At 55.8% G+C, this 14,572-nt stretch overlaps 1 protein-coding gene across 3 annotated transcripts in view; it reads left to right on the top strand.

Moving 5' to 3' along the window:
- SH3RF3 (SH3 domain containing ring finger 3) overlaps nt 1-14,572 on the top strand; it is a 344,795-nt gene that overhangs the window by 252,715 nt on the left and 77,508 nt on the right. For all 3 annotated transcript variants that reach the window (XM_023618447.2, XM_023618448.2, XM_070234980.1), the window contains one exon: nt 6,064-6,143. In XM_023618447.2, coding sequence (XP_023474215.1) covers nt 6,064-6,143 — 80 coding nt within the window. The remainder of the gene's footprint in view (nt 1-6,063; nt 6,144-14,572) is intronic.

Here is a 14,572-nt window from a genome sequence, read left to right as displayed (position 1 = left end):
GTGCTGGTTTGGGTGGTTCGGCTGTTTTAGGAGAGTTTATCAGGATAGGAGACATGTTGACAAAAGCAGAGTCCTGGGTTCGGGCTCCGTCTGAGCCGATCGTCTTGTCTGTCTGCCACCCCTGCTGCCCAGCTGCCTGCCCGCCACCGACTGACAGTGCTGGGCCTGGCAGCAGGGGGGCTGGTCTGCAGGCCCACCCCAAGTCCTGCCCTGTCCCCTCCTGGCGCCCCCCAAGATGTGTGTGGAATCTGGGGAAACATGGGGTCACCGTCAACCAGAGCTTGATCTTGAAACAGATCTCAAATAATTGAACCTGTTAGTCTGTTTATATTACTTTGAAAATGTATCTGAAAACCCTTGTCACTTGTTGATATTAAAATGATGAAAAATTTGAACATACAGATTTTTTAAAATACCCGAAATCCCCACTACCCTAAATACCAATGTTTATCATTTGGTACATAAATTTCCACACCTTTTTTCCATGGAAATACATGCATCTTTTTACAGAAACGAGATAATCCTGCATGTCCATCTCTCTCAGCTCCTTTTCCATTTGATGAACCCTGCACGGCCGTCGTGCCTATCAGTGCAGACCCAGCACGTAGTGTCTGTGTGCTGTCGCTGGCATCCTCTCATTGAGCCTCTGCCCTGGGCGCATGGCTGCTTTGTGTTCCGGTCCTCGTATCATGAACAATGCCTTGTCTGCTCCTTCCTCAGCCTGTTCAAGTGGTTTGGATTTCATTCTTAGGAAGCTGCTGGGTCAACAGCATTCTGCCCCTTCCCGCTCTCCCTCTCCAGAACTGACAGAAGTTTTGTCCGCAAGCCCAGAAAACTGGGATTTGGGGCTAACTTTGTGTTAGAAATGCTCTGGCCCACAAGCTCCTTGCCCCTGTCCAGTTCCTCTCCATGTCTGTGAGCTGGGGCATCCCCACTGCACAGGCATGTCACTAGGGCCATAGCCCAGCAGGCCCTGATTGACGACGCAACAGGACAGAAACAAGTGACTGCGGGGTGGCTGCACAGGCCCATGTCTTGTGTGTGTCCTGGGAGGTGGGGTCAGGCAATGTGAGCCAACTTGGTCATCCAATAGCGACAATTGCTAGCCATGTAAGCACGCTGTGCGTACCCACATCTCCAAATGGAAGGAATGCTTCTGGCCTTCAGCTGACTTGGCCTTGCTCCAGCATTCGGCACGGTTGACACCAGCTTCCCCTCGGAACACTCGCCTCCCTGGACCCAGAGACACCACCACTTCTGGCTCCTTCTGTGCCCTTGCCGGCTCCCCTGCGTGTCGGAGTCTGCAGGCTGAGTCTCAGGGCATCGTCTCTCCCCACTGCACACATTCTCCCAGGCCGTCTCATCCATCTCCCAGCTGACGAGTAAGGAGGAGAGGCAGCATTTATTGAGGGCTTACTATGAGCTTTAAATTACCATGTGTGATATTCCACCTAACCTGGAGGACGGGAGCTTTCATGAGCCGTTTCCATCTCCCCAGGCCTCTGTCCCACACTGCTTAATTCCTAAGGTCTGGGGAGCCAGCAGGTCACGTGTTTTGTCTGGTTTGTCAGGTGTTTCAAGGAGGAGGGTACGTCCAGTCCCTGTGACTCCATCATTGGTCGAGAGCAGAAATCCATGCCTCCATCTTAAAGATGGGGAAACTGAGGCTCAGTGACACTAACTTGTCCAAGGTCACACAGACACAGCCCCACACACTTTAGAGTGAAGGGCTTAACTGAGGGTGCACTTCCTGTAGATGGACTATGTGTTCATGGCCCTGTAAGCCAGTCCCCTCCTCTGAGCTCCTGGCTGGCATCATCGGCTGCCCTCATCCTTAGGGTCCCCAGGCAGGTCAAACTCAACACGTCCAACACTCGGCTCGTGCCCTCCCCCCAGATCTCATGTTCCCATCTCTTCACATGGCAGCTCCATCTGGCAAGTCATGAAGGCCAGAAACTTGGCTCATCCTCCTTCCTCGTGCCCTTTAGCCCGTCAGTCCACCAGTCCTGTTGGTGGAGGAGGGAATAATGGCCTCCCAAACACGTCCACATCCTAATCCCCAGAACCTGTGCATATGGTACCTCACTTGGCAAAAGAGGTGAGGAATTGAGATGGGGAGACGATTCTGGTGGGCCCAAGGCAATCACAGAGCTCCTTATAAGAGGTGAGGAATTGAGATGGGGAGATGATTCTGGTGGGCCCAATGCAATTGCAGGGGTCCTTACAAGAGGGAGGCAGGAGGTCGGAGTCAGAGAGGAGATGAGACAGTGGAAGCAGAGGTCAGAGAGAAAGAACTGAAGATGCTACATTGTTGGCTTTGAAGATGGAGGAAGAGGCCATGAGCCAAGGCATGCAGGCAGCGTGTAGAAGCTTGGAAAGGCAAGGAGTGGCTTCTCCCCTGGAGCCTCCAGAAGGAGCACAGCCCCTGACGCCTTGATGTTAGTGCTGCTGACTTTTAGAACTGGAAGATAGCAAACATGTGCTGCTTTAAGCTGCTAAGTTTGTAGTCCTTTGTGACAGCAGCCGTAAGACACACATCCAGATGGCATGGTGGATAAGCACATGACCTCTAGCACCACCCTGCCTCAGTTCAAGCCCAACCTTGGCCACTTACTGGCTGTGTGAATGTGAGCCATTCACTTAACTTCTCTGTGCCTCTGTTTATTCATTTTGTAAACGGTGACAAGAAATAACACCCACTATACAGGCTTATTGTGAGGATTAAATGCATTATTCCAGCACAGTGGTCAGAGCAGGCACAGTCCATGGTGAGTTCTGTCTGAGGGGAGCGGTCGTTGTTATTATTGCTGCTGCCGTTCTTACCCACGGCCTCCTACACGTGTCCAGACCCTCCCCTCCCCTCTCCATCACCATGCCCCCAATCCAGGCCTGAACTCCCTCAGTGCTCCCTAACCGGTCCCCTTGTAAGAGCTGGCTCCGAGCCGATCTCTCCCTCTCTCTTGCCAGCTTTTCAGGGCACCTCTTTGCCCTCAGAGTGAAGACCAGGACCCTCAGGGTAGTCGAGGCGGCCTCGCATGGCCTGGCTCTGCCCTCTCGAGCACCTCCCCCTTGTCCTCCAGCCTTTCCTTTCTTTCAGTGTCTTCAAATGTGCTGAGCGGGCCTTTTCCAGCCTTTGCTGGGCGGGGGGCCTCTGCTGCTTCCTCCGCAGCTCTCCTATGGGCCTGCCTCCTGCTCACAAAAGCCTCTCTGGCCACGGCCCCCCTCGGCGAGACCCTGTTGTGTGCTCCTACAGCCCTGCATGTGTCGGGCCCCCACATGTCGATGATGACATGTCTAACTGTGCCCTCAGTGAGGCCATGTCTGCATAGAGCCAGCCTGACACTCAGGTGGTCAGTGGGTGCCCATGAGCACCTGGAACGTGCCCAGGCCGGCAGAGCAACCCTACAACTCGACTGATGTCACAGCACCTTCTTGCTTGTGTGGAGGGGTGAGGGGGCGCTTCCCATCAGCTCACTGACCAGCTCTGACCTTGCCTGAGCCCCACGCTGGAGGTGCCCCACGACATCTGCTGACCACCCCCAGCGTGGGGCTGGCCTGGCCCGTGCCTGTTTGAGTGAGTGGGTGAAGGGCCCACACTTTTTTTTTTTGAGTGTCCTGCGCACACTCCTCTCCAGTGACCATCCAAGAAGAGCTGTGGCTCCTCCAAAACCAGCACGAGGGGTGCCTGCTGCCCTTGCTCCACACCCCAGGGGCGGGAGGGCTTGGCCCAGGTGGCCGCTGCTGTAGAGGCTGCCCTCCTGCCCCTACCTGAAGCTCTGTGGAGGACGGTCCCTGGCCGACTGTGGAGAACTCCACCAGCGACTATCCTGAAGGAAAATAATCCCAAGTCTTGATGGGGAACACCTCTTGGTGTTCTCGCCCAAGGGAGGGCAGGGCTGAGGAGCAAACAGAAGACCCCGGAATCTGTCAGCAGAAGGGATGTCCCCACCTCAGCCCAGTTCCACACACACTCTTGGAAACACGACTTCCGTGCATCAGCCACAGGGCCGAGTCTGTGAAGGGCGCTGCCTTTGAGAGCTCAGTTTTCTCTTACAGGTGTGGGAGCTTGGAATGGGAAGTCCTTTGAGACTTCGAGTTACCTTGGAGACACCAGGGAAGCTATGCTTCTCTATTGCACATTCTCATTCTGCCAGGTGTTCCACTGTTGAAACAAGCAGGAGAATTTCTCCCTTTTTAGGGGTTGCGGATGGCTGTGATTTCCGGCACCTTCCGTGATCCCTGGCAGAGGAGGGCAGTTGGCCACCTGGGGAGGGAGCAGGTTGCCGTAGTATGTGGAGCTCAGCGGCTAAGCAAGGTCAGAGCTGGTTGGTGGGCTGATGAGAAAGGCCCCCTCAGTCCTCCATGCAAGCAAGAAAGTGGTGTAATGGGCAGCCAGGTTGTAGGGTTGTTCCACCTGCCTGGAGCGTGTTCTAGGTGGATCTCTCATCCCATCTTTGTGATTTCTGCTTCTAGCAACCTTCGCCTACCTGAGGACCCATGGTGCTTGTCCACTCCCAGCCACAACCCTGGGCAGCCCCTCCACCGCCCACTGCCCCGCTGCCTTCTGCCCAGCAGCTCCTGAGGCTCTGCTTAAGCCTGCCAGGCTCCCGCTTCATCTGGTGCCAGTTTCCTCAAGGATCCCGGTCCTTTCCCTTGTGGAGGAGTCTAGAAGGGATCCTTGAGGAAATGAGGAGACCCCTGGCTCTCTCGACTTTGAGGGATGTGGACCCCACTCTCCTCCAGGCACCCCTGGAGGTCCTCATCTGTGCAGTTTCCTGGGGCAGCTGTGACAGCACCACGAACTGGGTGGCTCAAAGCAACAGGAAGCTATTCCCTCACAGTTCTGGAGACCAGAAGTCCAAAGTCAGGGTGTTGGCTGGACTGGCTTCCTGGAGGCTGAGGGAGACTCCGTCCCGGGCCACTCTCCCAGCTTCTGGTAGTTGCCAGCAATCCTCAGGGTTTCTCGGCTTGCAGCGCATTACTCCAACCTCTGCCTCCGTTTTCACGCAGCCTTCCTTCCCCTCTGGGTGTCTCTGTTCTCCTTCTCCGTCTCTTACAAGGACACTGGTCTTTGGATTTAGGGCCCACTCTCATCAAGGATAATCTCACCCCAGGATCCTTCCCTTATAACCTGCAAAGACCCTCATTCCAAATAAGGTCACCTTGACGAGCCCCGGGGGCTACGACTTGGACGTAGCTTTCAGGGTCACATAGTCCAACTCACTGTAATCTAATACCTCTGAACAGAAAGACAGGGTGCCACCTGGGGAGGATCAGGCCAGGATGGTCGACATGGTGGGGAGGGCATTTGGGGCCAATGTTACCCCTCAAGGGCAGGGTCTCCAGGATTCTCTGCAGGAATTGCCTGGGCAAGATCATCGCATGGCCCAGATCCTTCTGCTTGGCCCTTAACCTCATCCCTCAGCCAGCTCAGCATGCACGTGATGCTTAACAGGCGCCGTCTCTAAGTAGACCGTTCCTCCAGGGATCTTCTTGCAAAGGAAACCCTTGAATCTTTGAGCCCCTCAGGGCCTGAGGTGGGAGATGCTGTGCTCTGTGAGTCTGTCGCCCTGCTGCCTGCCCCTCTGTCCACTGCCGAAGGACCAGTTTTCTTTAGAGAGTAATCTTTAGTTCCCAGGAGTGTAGTTTTTAAATAAGCTCTTGCTTTGTAGCATGAAAGGTTTTGTCTGGATTTTCTTTGACAAACACAATAATTAATTCAAGTTCTAAGAATAAAAACAGGCCACCCCACACTGGCTTCTTCCTCATTAAACACAGTGTGACGCTGATCAACCCAGACCCAGGCCAGAGCGACTTTCTGAGCGGCTCCAGGAGGGCTCTTGACAGCTGCTTCGGGATGGTGTCATCAGCCGCCGAGCTCTCTCCAGTGGGCTCAGGACCTGTGACTGACAACCAGGCAAGGGCAACCTGAGCATCTTGGAGGCCCAGGGTCAGGCAGCAGAGGCGAGAATAGACGCCTTTGACCTCCAGCCCACCTCGCCTTTCTCTTCTGGGGCAGGAGCCTCCTGTCCACTCACGCCTGTCTCCTCTTGTCGTTTCCAGGACTCCTCCTCCTCGGCCGGACCCGCCCCAGCGGCTGAACAGCAGGGCACGGCTCCCAAAGTCCAGCTGCCCCTCAACGTGTGAGCTGCCGTTTATGTTTTTGGGGCCCCATGCCTTCAGCTTCTCCCTCCCACCCCTGCTAGCGTGTCAATGTACAGTTTCTCTAGGGTTTTCTGTTTTGTTACTAGCTGGTTAGTTTAGTTATGCGCATCTAATAATGCTGCTGACAGGAGAGTGTGGAAAACAAAAGTCTAGCAGGTTCTTTTTTTTTTGAGGAAGATTAGCCCTGAGCTAACATCCACCACCTCTTCTTTTGTGCTGAGGAAGACTGGCCTTGAGCTAATATCCGTGCCCATCTTCCTCTATATATGTGGGACGCCTACCACAGTGTGGCTTGCCAAGTGGTGCCGTGTCCACACCCAGGATCCGAACCGGTGAACCCCTGGCTGCCGAAGCGGAACATGCACACTTAACCGCTGTGCCACCAGGCTGGCCCCTAGCAGGTTCTTTTAATGTCATTGTCTCTAGGATATTTATTATAAGCAGGGTGATATTCAGAATATTTGATGAGGGGGCCGGCTCCATGGCCGAGTGGTTAAGTTTGAGTACTCTGCTACAGTGGCCCAGGGTTTCTCTGGTTCGGATCCTGGACGTGGTCATGGCACCACTCATCAGGCCACGTTGAGGCGGCGTCCCACGTACTACAACTGGAAGGACCCACAACTAAAATATACAACTAAATACTGGGGGGATTTGGGGAGGAAAAAAAAAAGGTTGGCAACAGTTGTTAGCTCAGGTGCCCATCTTTAAAAAAAATATTTGACGACACGAATATCATCAGGAAAGGAGCAGCCATAGCATGGAGAAGACCTCAGAGGCCCCTGAGAAGGTCAGGGGTGGGCCCCGGAGGGCAGAGGGCAGCCAGAGCTGGGCGGCCTGGACCTGGGAGCCGTCACTAGTTAGCCACTCAGAAGCAGCTCAGTGTTGTAACAGCCATAACTGTCACACCGTGCACAGCGGCTACATACCGTCCCCACATATAACCAGGTGAGTCACTGTTAGGAAGTGAGAGGCTTATCTTGTTCAGAAAATCTGCTCTTGTGAAATTACAGCTCTTAAAAAATATGTGCAGTTTAAAAATTCTCCATTTAAATAGTGTTCTGAAGACTTAGCTTGCCTTCTGCTCTTTACTTGGCAATGAGTTCAGTGACTTGAATGAATGTTTTAAGGTGGAGAACATGAATTCGGTAAATAATATGGCGAGGTAGAAAGTTCCATAGATGCAATGCCGGTCAAAGGGACACTGAGAACCCGTGTTGTTGCAGACTGGGATGTATTTCAAGCAAAAAATGCCTTTTGAAAAAGCAACTTGCCAAGCTTCAAAAAGTTTCCTAGAAGTAGAGTAAGTTCGCGGTGCCACTCGCTCCCTCTGGATGCCTGTCAGAGCGCCCGCCCTCGTCTGGCGGCAGGCGGGAGGCCCCTGCACACCCTCCCTCTGTCTGCGTGCACACTCCGCCGCCATTAGGTTGTTACCACCAACAGCTAAACATAAGGAAAGTGAGGCTTGCCTGTCTGTTACCCAGCTTCTGAGGGGGATGTGACTGCTAAGCTACCTTCTAGATGTCTTTAGGGTGAGATTCAAGTTTTCACCAACACTGGACAGAAGTTGCTCTCCTCTGACTCTGTCTCCCAGACAAGCTCCAGCGGCTTCCACTCAAACCTGGGGCCAGGAGCTCACGGAGAAGGATGGGCGGTGGTGATCTTGCTTTTCCTGAAGAGCTGGATGCAGGACCCCATCCCTGAGAGGTGGACCTGCATCCATGGGAGACGCTTGGACCCTAATGTAGTTTCCCAAATGAGAGGCAGGACATGGTGAGTTTTTCAAGGACAAGGCCCAGGAGTCTCATTTTGGGGTCCCCCCAAATGGACGCCTTGCACACAGGCTCTCGATAACTATTTCCTCGTTCAGTGAGAGGCAAAGCATTCCCATCCAGGCGTGAGGGCTCCTGGCGTCGGCCAAGCCCCCAGTGCTTATGTGTCAGGTCTGCCCCCAAGAAGGCTGCTCTGTCTTTGAGGCCGAAAAGGTAATAGAGTTCCAAGAATATCCCTCTCCAGGAGCTGTGAAGACGTTCTGGAGGCCTCAACCATGCACAGGCCTTCCATGTCACGGGGGGCATTTTAATTTGAGGCAGAGTATCGAAGGACCTCTTTCTCCCCCTGCCTGGCCATGGGGGTGAGGGGTCACTTTAGTCCTCAGCCCTCGGCCCTCTCCCCGTCTGCCTCACCCCCAGCACATGGCTGTCTCTGTTTGGGTTGACATTTTCACTTAGGTAACAGAAGGGAGACTTATGTGTCAGACACTCTTCTTCAAAGGGTGATAAGTGATTTGGCAGGACTGTGTCCATGGTCACAGTGGTCATCTGAGCAGCAGGTGAATCGTGCCAGCAGGACTAAGATTGGCTGTTATAAGTAAGTGTGTGGGTGCCATGGCTGTATACACCAAGTGACAAGCACTGTGGCAGGTAATTTATGTATGTTACAGTACTGTGCATGATCCATTTTGAGAACATGACCTTTGAAATCACGTTTTCATTTGATTCCTAGGGAGGGAAAGATTAGATTGACCTCATTGGCTTATCAAGTAAGAGATTAGTCTGACCGCTTGCCATCCCGTTTACCTCTAAGAAGTTAACAGTCCCATGCTTACGGTGACAGGCTTTAGGGGTGGGAGTGTGGCTGCCCTTCACCTGACTGTTCTTCCGCAAACAGTGCCAAGAGTCATGTTCAAAGGTCTGAGATTGAGCGTGAGGGGCGCTACCTTCACGAAATCTATGGCCTGGTGAGTGTGCTGCTGTGAGCTGGCAAGTCTGCTGATGGCAATGGCCTTGGACTCCAGGGAGTGCCCACGGGGCTGAGCTGACCGTCAGTCACAGACCCTCACTCTGCAGTCCTCTTAGCACGTGGGTTTGACTGCTGTGGGTGAAGTGTTGTCCTTCAAACACGAGCCCACATCCTGGAAAGGCCTGGTCTCTCGGGTCAGCTTTGGCAGCAGGATGTTGTTCTTGTCCCCTTCTCCCGGTGTTTAAGAGGTTTCCGTGGGCACTGATTTCCTGCGGGTTCAGTTGGGCTGAAACACAAGAAGGGTCTCAGTTTGCCCACCCCATGCATGGAGGTGGCTGCTCGTCTGTGGGGACCTTGACACACGCAGACCCGCAGGATCCCACACCCTGTCTTCTCACCTCCTCGGCATTGGGAAGCCACCCGAAGTCCGCTCCCTGGCCCTCAGCATCTGCCCGACCTGCAGTGCTTCCTAGGGGCAGAAACGAGTGTCTGGTCCTGGAGGCCATGCTGCGGGCCAGAGACAGCCCGTCTGAAGGTCTGAAGGTCAGTAGAGAGCACTGTGACTGGGCCACCACTCAGGCTGGGGGCATGTCTCACCCCCACTGCTCCATGGGCATTTCTGAGCCAGACAAGGGGAGTAAAGGCTGCAGGGTTAGGAAGAGAGCCGAGGGCGTGCGAGGAAGGGGCTGAGCCGCCTCCAGAGTCCCGGCACCTTCAGCAGCTTGGCCAAGTCCCCTGAAGCTCTGCTGAGGAGTCAGGGGCGCTGGAGGAGGAGGAAAGCACGGGGTCAGGTGGACAGACTCAAGGTGGACTGCCCCTGCCCCCTCTCCCGGAGCCACCCTCGTGGGGCCTGAATGCAGCCCACCTTCTGAGCAGGAGACTTCCACAGTCAGAGGGGAAGACTCGTTCCTGTGGGAAAACCCAAAGCCTCCTGAAGTGTGTGACTACCCGATGCCATCTGGGTGCCCTGGGTGTCTCATCAGGGAGGCCGGAGAAACAAGGGGAGGCAGGAGCAGAGTTGCCTGCAGAAGGGGGAGGGAGCCCAAGGGGCAGCAGGCAGCATGCTCCTGGCCGTGCTCCTGGTGGAGGCGGCATCCCTTACTTGGGGGGAGCGGAGGGGAGCTGCTCCCATGGGACTGCAAGGGCAGTCTTGCAGGCCTGGCTGTGACCCTCCTTGTGACCCCACCTCCATTTGTCCTGAGGGTCAAGAGGTTGCTGAGCCACCTTCTAATGACTCTGTGGCCCCCACTTTCTGTGACATTAGGAAAGGGACTGGTGACCAGATGGCACCCCGCACAGGAGAGGGGAATCTTCCCCAACACGTCCATTGCACAGTGGCTGGCCCTGCGTGTCTGTCCACCATGGGCTCGATTAGTGTGAGCTCAGCGCACCAGGACCCTAGAACAGAAGTCCCAGCCCAGGCCACAGTGAGGCCGCCATCCAGGTCCAGCCTTCTCTGGCAGCACCCGGCCTCGTGGTCCACACTTCCAAGGTCACCACACCCGCCCCAGGGTGTGGAGAAGGTGACCCCTGCTGCTCCCGTCACCTTCAAGGAGAGAGCACACCAGGCCCTGAGCAGGGAGGGAGTGGGAGAAACGCATGTGGGAGGAGCAGGACCCCCTGGGCAGAGCGGGGAGCATGGCAGGCAGAGGCTGGAGCCTGGTAAAGGTGCTGGCCGGCCACCTACGGTGACAGAAAGGAGTTGCTCCTTGAGCCAGCATGAGCCGGGCAGGTGGCGGGGTCCCCAGCAGCACCAGGTTTGTCCAAGTCAGGTTTCCTGGAAGCCGACCCCGAGGCTGAGGCTTGTTGAGGACGGCTCCCAGAAGCTGCACCCATGTGGAACAAGCCACGGAGCAGTGGTTTCAGGCAGCTCAGCTGACCCTCCGTGAGCTCTGGACCCTGGCAGCCCTGCAGTTCCCCCGCCCAAAGCGAGCCCGTGGGCCTCAGGCTGCACGGTGCCAGGTGAAGCAGCAGCCTGCAGGGAAGTTCCCACTGGGGGCACCATGGCACGGTCGGCAGCCCTGGCCCACTCTGGGAGACAGTGCTGTGGCCCTTGAGTGGGGACCAGGGCTGGGCCTCACCACACCCAGAAAGAGGTGGGTCTTCAACTTTAGAAACATCCAGAGGGCTTGTGGAAGCCAGATTGCTGGGTCTCATCCAGTTCCTCTAGGGTGAGGCCCCGACTGTGCCGGTCAAACAAGTTCCCCGGTGACGCAGCTGCTGCTGGCTGCTCCGTGGGGGTCACCGCACTACAGCCCCACCGGCACGTTTCCCGTGAGCTCAGTGTAGGAGGGACGCCAGTCCCCGCACTGGCCTCATGGCCACGCGGCCCCCAGCTCCTTCCTCCCTCGGACTCCCAGCATTGGGTTCCACCTGAGAGAACTTTGTCTGAACAGCTCCCGAATGCTGCCCGCTTCTCTCCTCTGAGCGTCTGCACCCACCGCTAGCCCCAGCTGCAGCATCTGGTCACCTCACGGCTCCCTCAGCTCGGCTGTCACCTCCTTCAGGAGGGCTTACCTGGCCTTCCAATTGTGGGTAGTCCCCTCCCAGGCCCCGTGGCAACCTGTGTAGACCCTGACATGGCACCTTCACCACCCGCCTCCCCCTGCCCGGGAGCAGGTGCTCCACCAGCTGGCTCACCTGGCAGTCGTTCGTAGACATCTGTTGAATCCAGTCAATGAGCGGGGCATGTGTCTCGCTAGTCTGGGCCCATGTGGCCCCGGCACCCAGAAGAGCAGGAGCAGAGCTCTTTGCAGGAGGAATGGGAAAGAGTCTTGTTTATTTTAGAAGACACACAAGTAAGCCATCCTGTCGAGGAAAAGGGCAAGAAATTAACGAGGGCACTGAAATCCTTGAATTCCCTCCTTGATTAGGCAGTTAATAGCAAGTGAATGTCTTGCTATAGAAATGAGCAAGTGACGCGGCGAGTGCTGTGCTCAGAGATTCCTAACAGGCTGCATGTAAGAACAGACAGTGTGCGGTGCCCAGCTGGGTGGCCACAGCTACGGCCGTGTCCAGTCAACCCTGTCTCTGCGAGGGCGCCTGGGGGCGGGCTGCGGGGCCTGCCATCCCACCCCTGTCTCACACTCTCGGCTCTGCCTAGAGGAGAGGACACCTTTTCCTAACTGGCGCAAAAGCCCCATATTGGCTACAGGGTGAAGGGGAAGAAAGCATTCTGAACCAAATTCTCCTACTGTTGCCTTAAATAAGGTGTTTTTAGTACCAACCTTTTTTGTGTGAATCCGCAGAGATGAATTCTGGTCCTAGAGGGGCAGCCCCTGTCTGATCTACGCGTGCTTTTGAGCCTGCCCTGAGCCCTCCGTGAAGGTCTGTATAAAGCCACCAAGGCCTTGTGAAGGAACAGAAAGTGAGAGCAGGGCCCTGGGAACAGAGGGGGTGAGCACCACGCAGTGCTGCCTGCTCTGCCCTGCTCCACAGTCGGCCCGTGCCCGTGCCTGGCCACAGCCCCTGCAGGCCCCCTGAGGACAGCTCGCCCAGACACTGGCAGGGCACGCCCAAGGGGATGTGAGTGGAAAGGGAGTGCAGAGATGGCACCCCTGTGGCCGTCACTCGGAGCCCAGACGGAGTGACTTGGTGCCTGGCGCAGGCGGGGAGAGCTGCAGGCCTCAGGCTGACAGCGGGCGGGGCATCTTCTGTTCAACTGTGGTCTGTCCCGTGCTCTCCCTCGAGTCATTCCGAGAGGAAGGCAGATGCCATGTGACATATTCCCCCATGCCAGGCCAGCACCCCGCCCAGCAGGAGCTGCGCGCCAGATTTGCAGACACCACATGCAGAAGACGACCTGGCAGAGCCATCTGTGTTTGGTTTCCCCTCTGAGGCACCCAAAGGAAAAATAAGTCCGAGGGCGGAGATTTTTCAAGGTGAAGTCAGATTTATTTACATCCCAGTCACAGCAACGCACACCTGGAAGCTGCACTTGAAATACTGATACCAGAGGAGGTATTACTCACTGACAAAGTAAATTTAAAAGAAAGCTGAAAAGAGCGAGCGTGTTAGTGCCCTGATGCAAACCGGGGCAGCACCTCCCCATGCCATGGCCCCATGGGCTCCGGCTCCAGACCTGGCCTCGCCTGGGCAACCTCGGCAGGGCCTACGGCCTTCGCTGCAGCCTCCACGGGGCCCTGCCCAGGCCTTGGGCCACAGAAGCCCACCTGCCTCTAACTTGCTGCGGGAGCACAGATGCTCCGTCTGTTTGAGCCTCAGTTCCTCAGCCGTGAGGTAGGGGGTCACCCCAACCTCAGAGTTCACCCCTGGGAGAGCTGGCACGTAGCGAAGGCCAGTTTCCTGCCCCAGCCGTGGCCCAGCGCTCCTGGGGTGGGGGTGGAGCTCTGCACAGCTGTCCTTAGGGCCCTGACATCAACTCCTTACAAATGAGGTAAAGTCAGAGTTTTTGACTCTGATGACTTTGAGAGCTGTGCCTTGAGGAAGAGGGCCACGTCGCCCCTTGGGGGTGATGGTGCTGATGGCCTCCTTGGAAATGACACTGTCTGCACTGTCCATTGTGAGCCCCCAAGAGGTGTGTGTATCACGGGCAATCTAATAAATAAACTGGCTGAAATAGCCACTTCCCACTGTGCGGAATCCGGACTGTCCGTGTGAAGAGCCATGATGTAGGATAAATCCGAATGCGCCTCTTGCCAGCAGACCTAAGGGACGCTTCTCTCACAGGCCCGTGCCCAGGATGTGGTACAGGAGGGGGAGGTGCCGTCGTTCCTGCTCCGTGGCGCTGTGGCCCGCGCACGGAGTTCAGCTTGGACAAACCAGGCAGTAGGCGTCCAGCCGGGTTCACCTCTTGTCTGCCCCTGCTGCTGCCTTTGTTACTTCATTAGAAACTATGTCTGTGTGTATCTAAAATAAAAGTGGAATTTTAAAGAAGACTTTGCTGGCTTAAAAGTCTTCATCAAGATGATGTGAGGCCCACAACCTACAGAACCCTCATTTTTGTTTGGTGGGGAAGGATGAAAACGGCCCTTTATGCTGAGAAGTGAGCCCAGAGCCCTTGCTCCCTACACGGCGTGGGCCCTAAAGTGTTGGGTGGGAGAGGGTCAGCTCATTCCCGGAAGACAGAGAACTTCCAGTTATTTGATGGCTGCTCCCCCAGGATCACAAACAGGACTGTTAACAGTTCAGATGGTTTGTGGGGTATTTATCGCAGTTGCTAACACTTGCTTTATTTTTAAAATCTGGAGTGTGAATTCCCTGCTGTGGAATTTGGACGCTAATGGACATGGCTTGCTGAGCCAGCTGTGGGCAGGTGCAAGTCCCAGTCCGTGGGCTCCTGAGCCAACGTGAGCTGTCCATGCTTGTCTCCTGGGGTCTGTCCTCTCTCTGGCAGGGACAGCTTCCTTATTTGGCAGATGACTGGGAACAGGATCCCCTTGTCCATAGCTTCATACTCCACTCGGCAGATGCAGGGTCCCTCTGAAGTCACCCAGGTCCCAGAGGCTGGAAGGGTAGATGGAGGGGTCAGGAAAGAGGTCCCAGTCAGAGGCACCCTTTGCTACGCCACCGCCGTGGCCTGGGTCGAGGAGTCCTTGACACCTCCAGCAGCTGGCAGAGCTGGTTTGGTGTCTCTCTTGGAACAAGCTTCTTCATCTCCTGGCTTCTACCCCCCTGTGACTCATGTCTCCTACCTCCACCTTTCTGG

This window comes from Equus caballus, chromosome 15, assembly GCF_041296265.1.
Source record: "Equus caballus isolate H_3958 breed thoroughbred chromosome 15, TB-T2T, whole genome shotgun sequence".
NCBI classification, from domain to species: Eukaryota; Metazoa; Chordata; class Mammalia; order Perissodactyla; family Equidae; genus Equus; species Equus caballus.
This window is presented reverse-complemented; position numbering and strand designations above follow the sequence as displayed.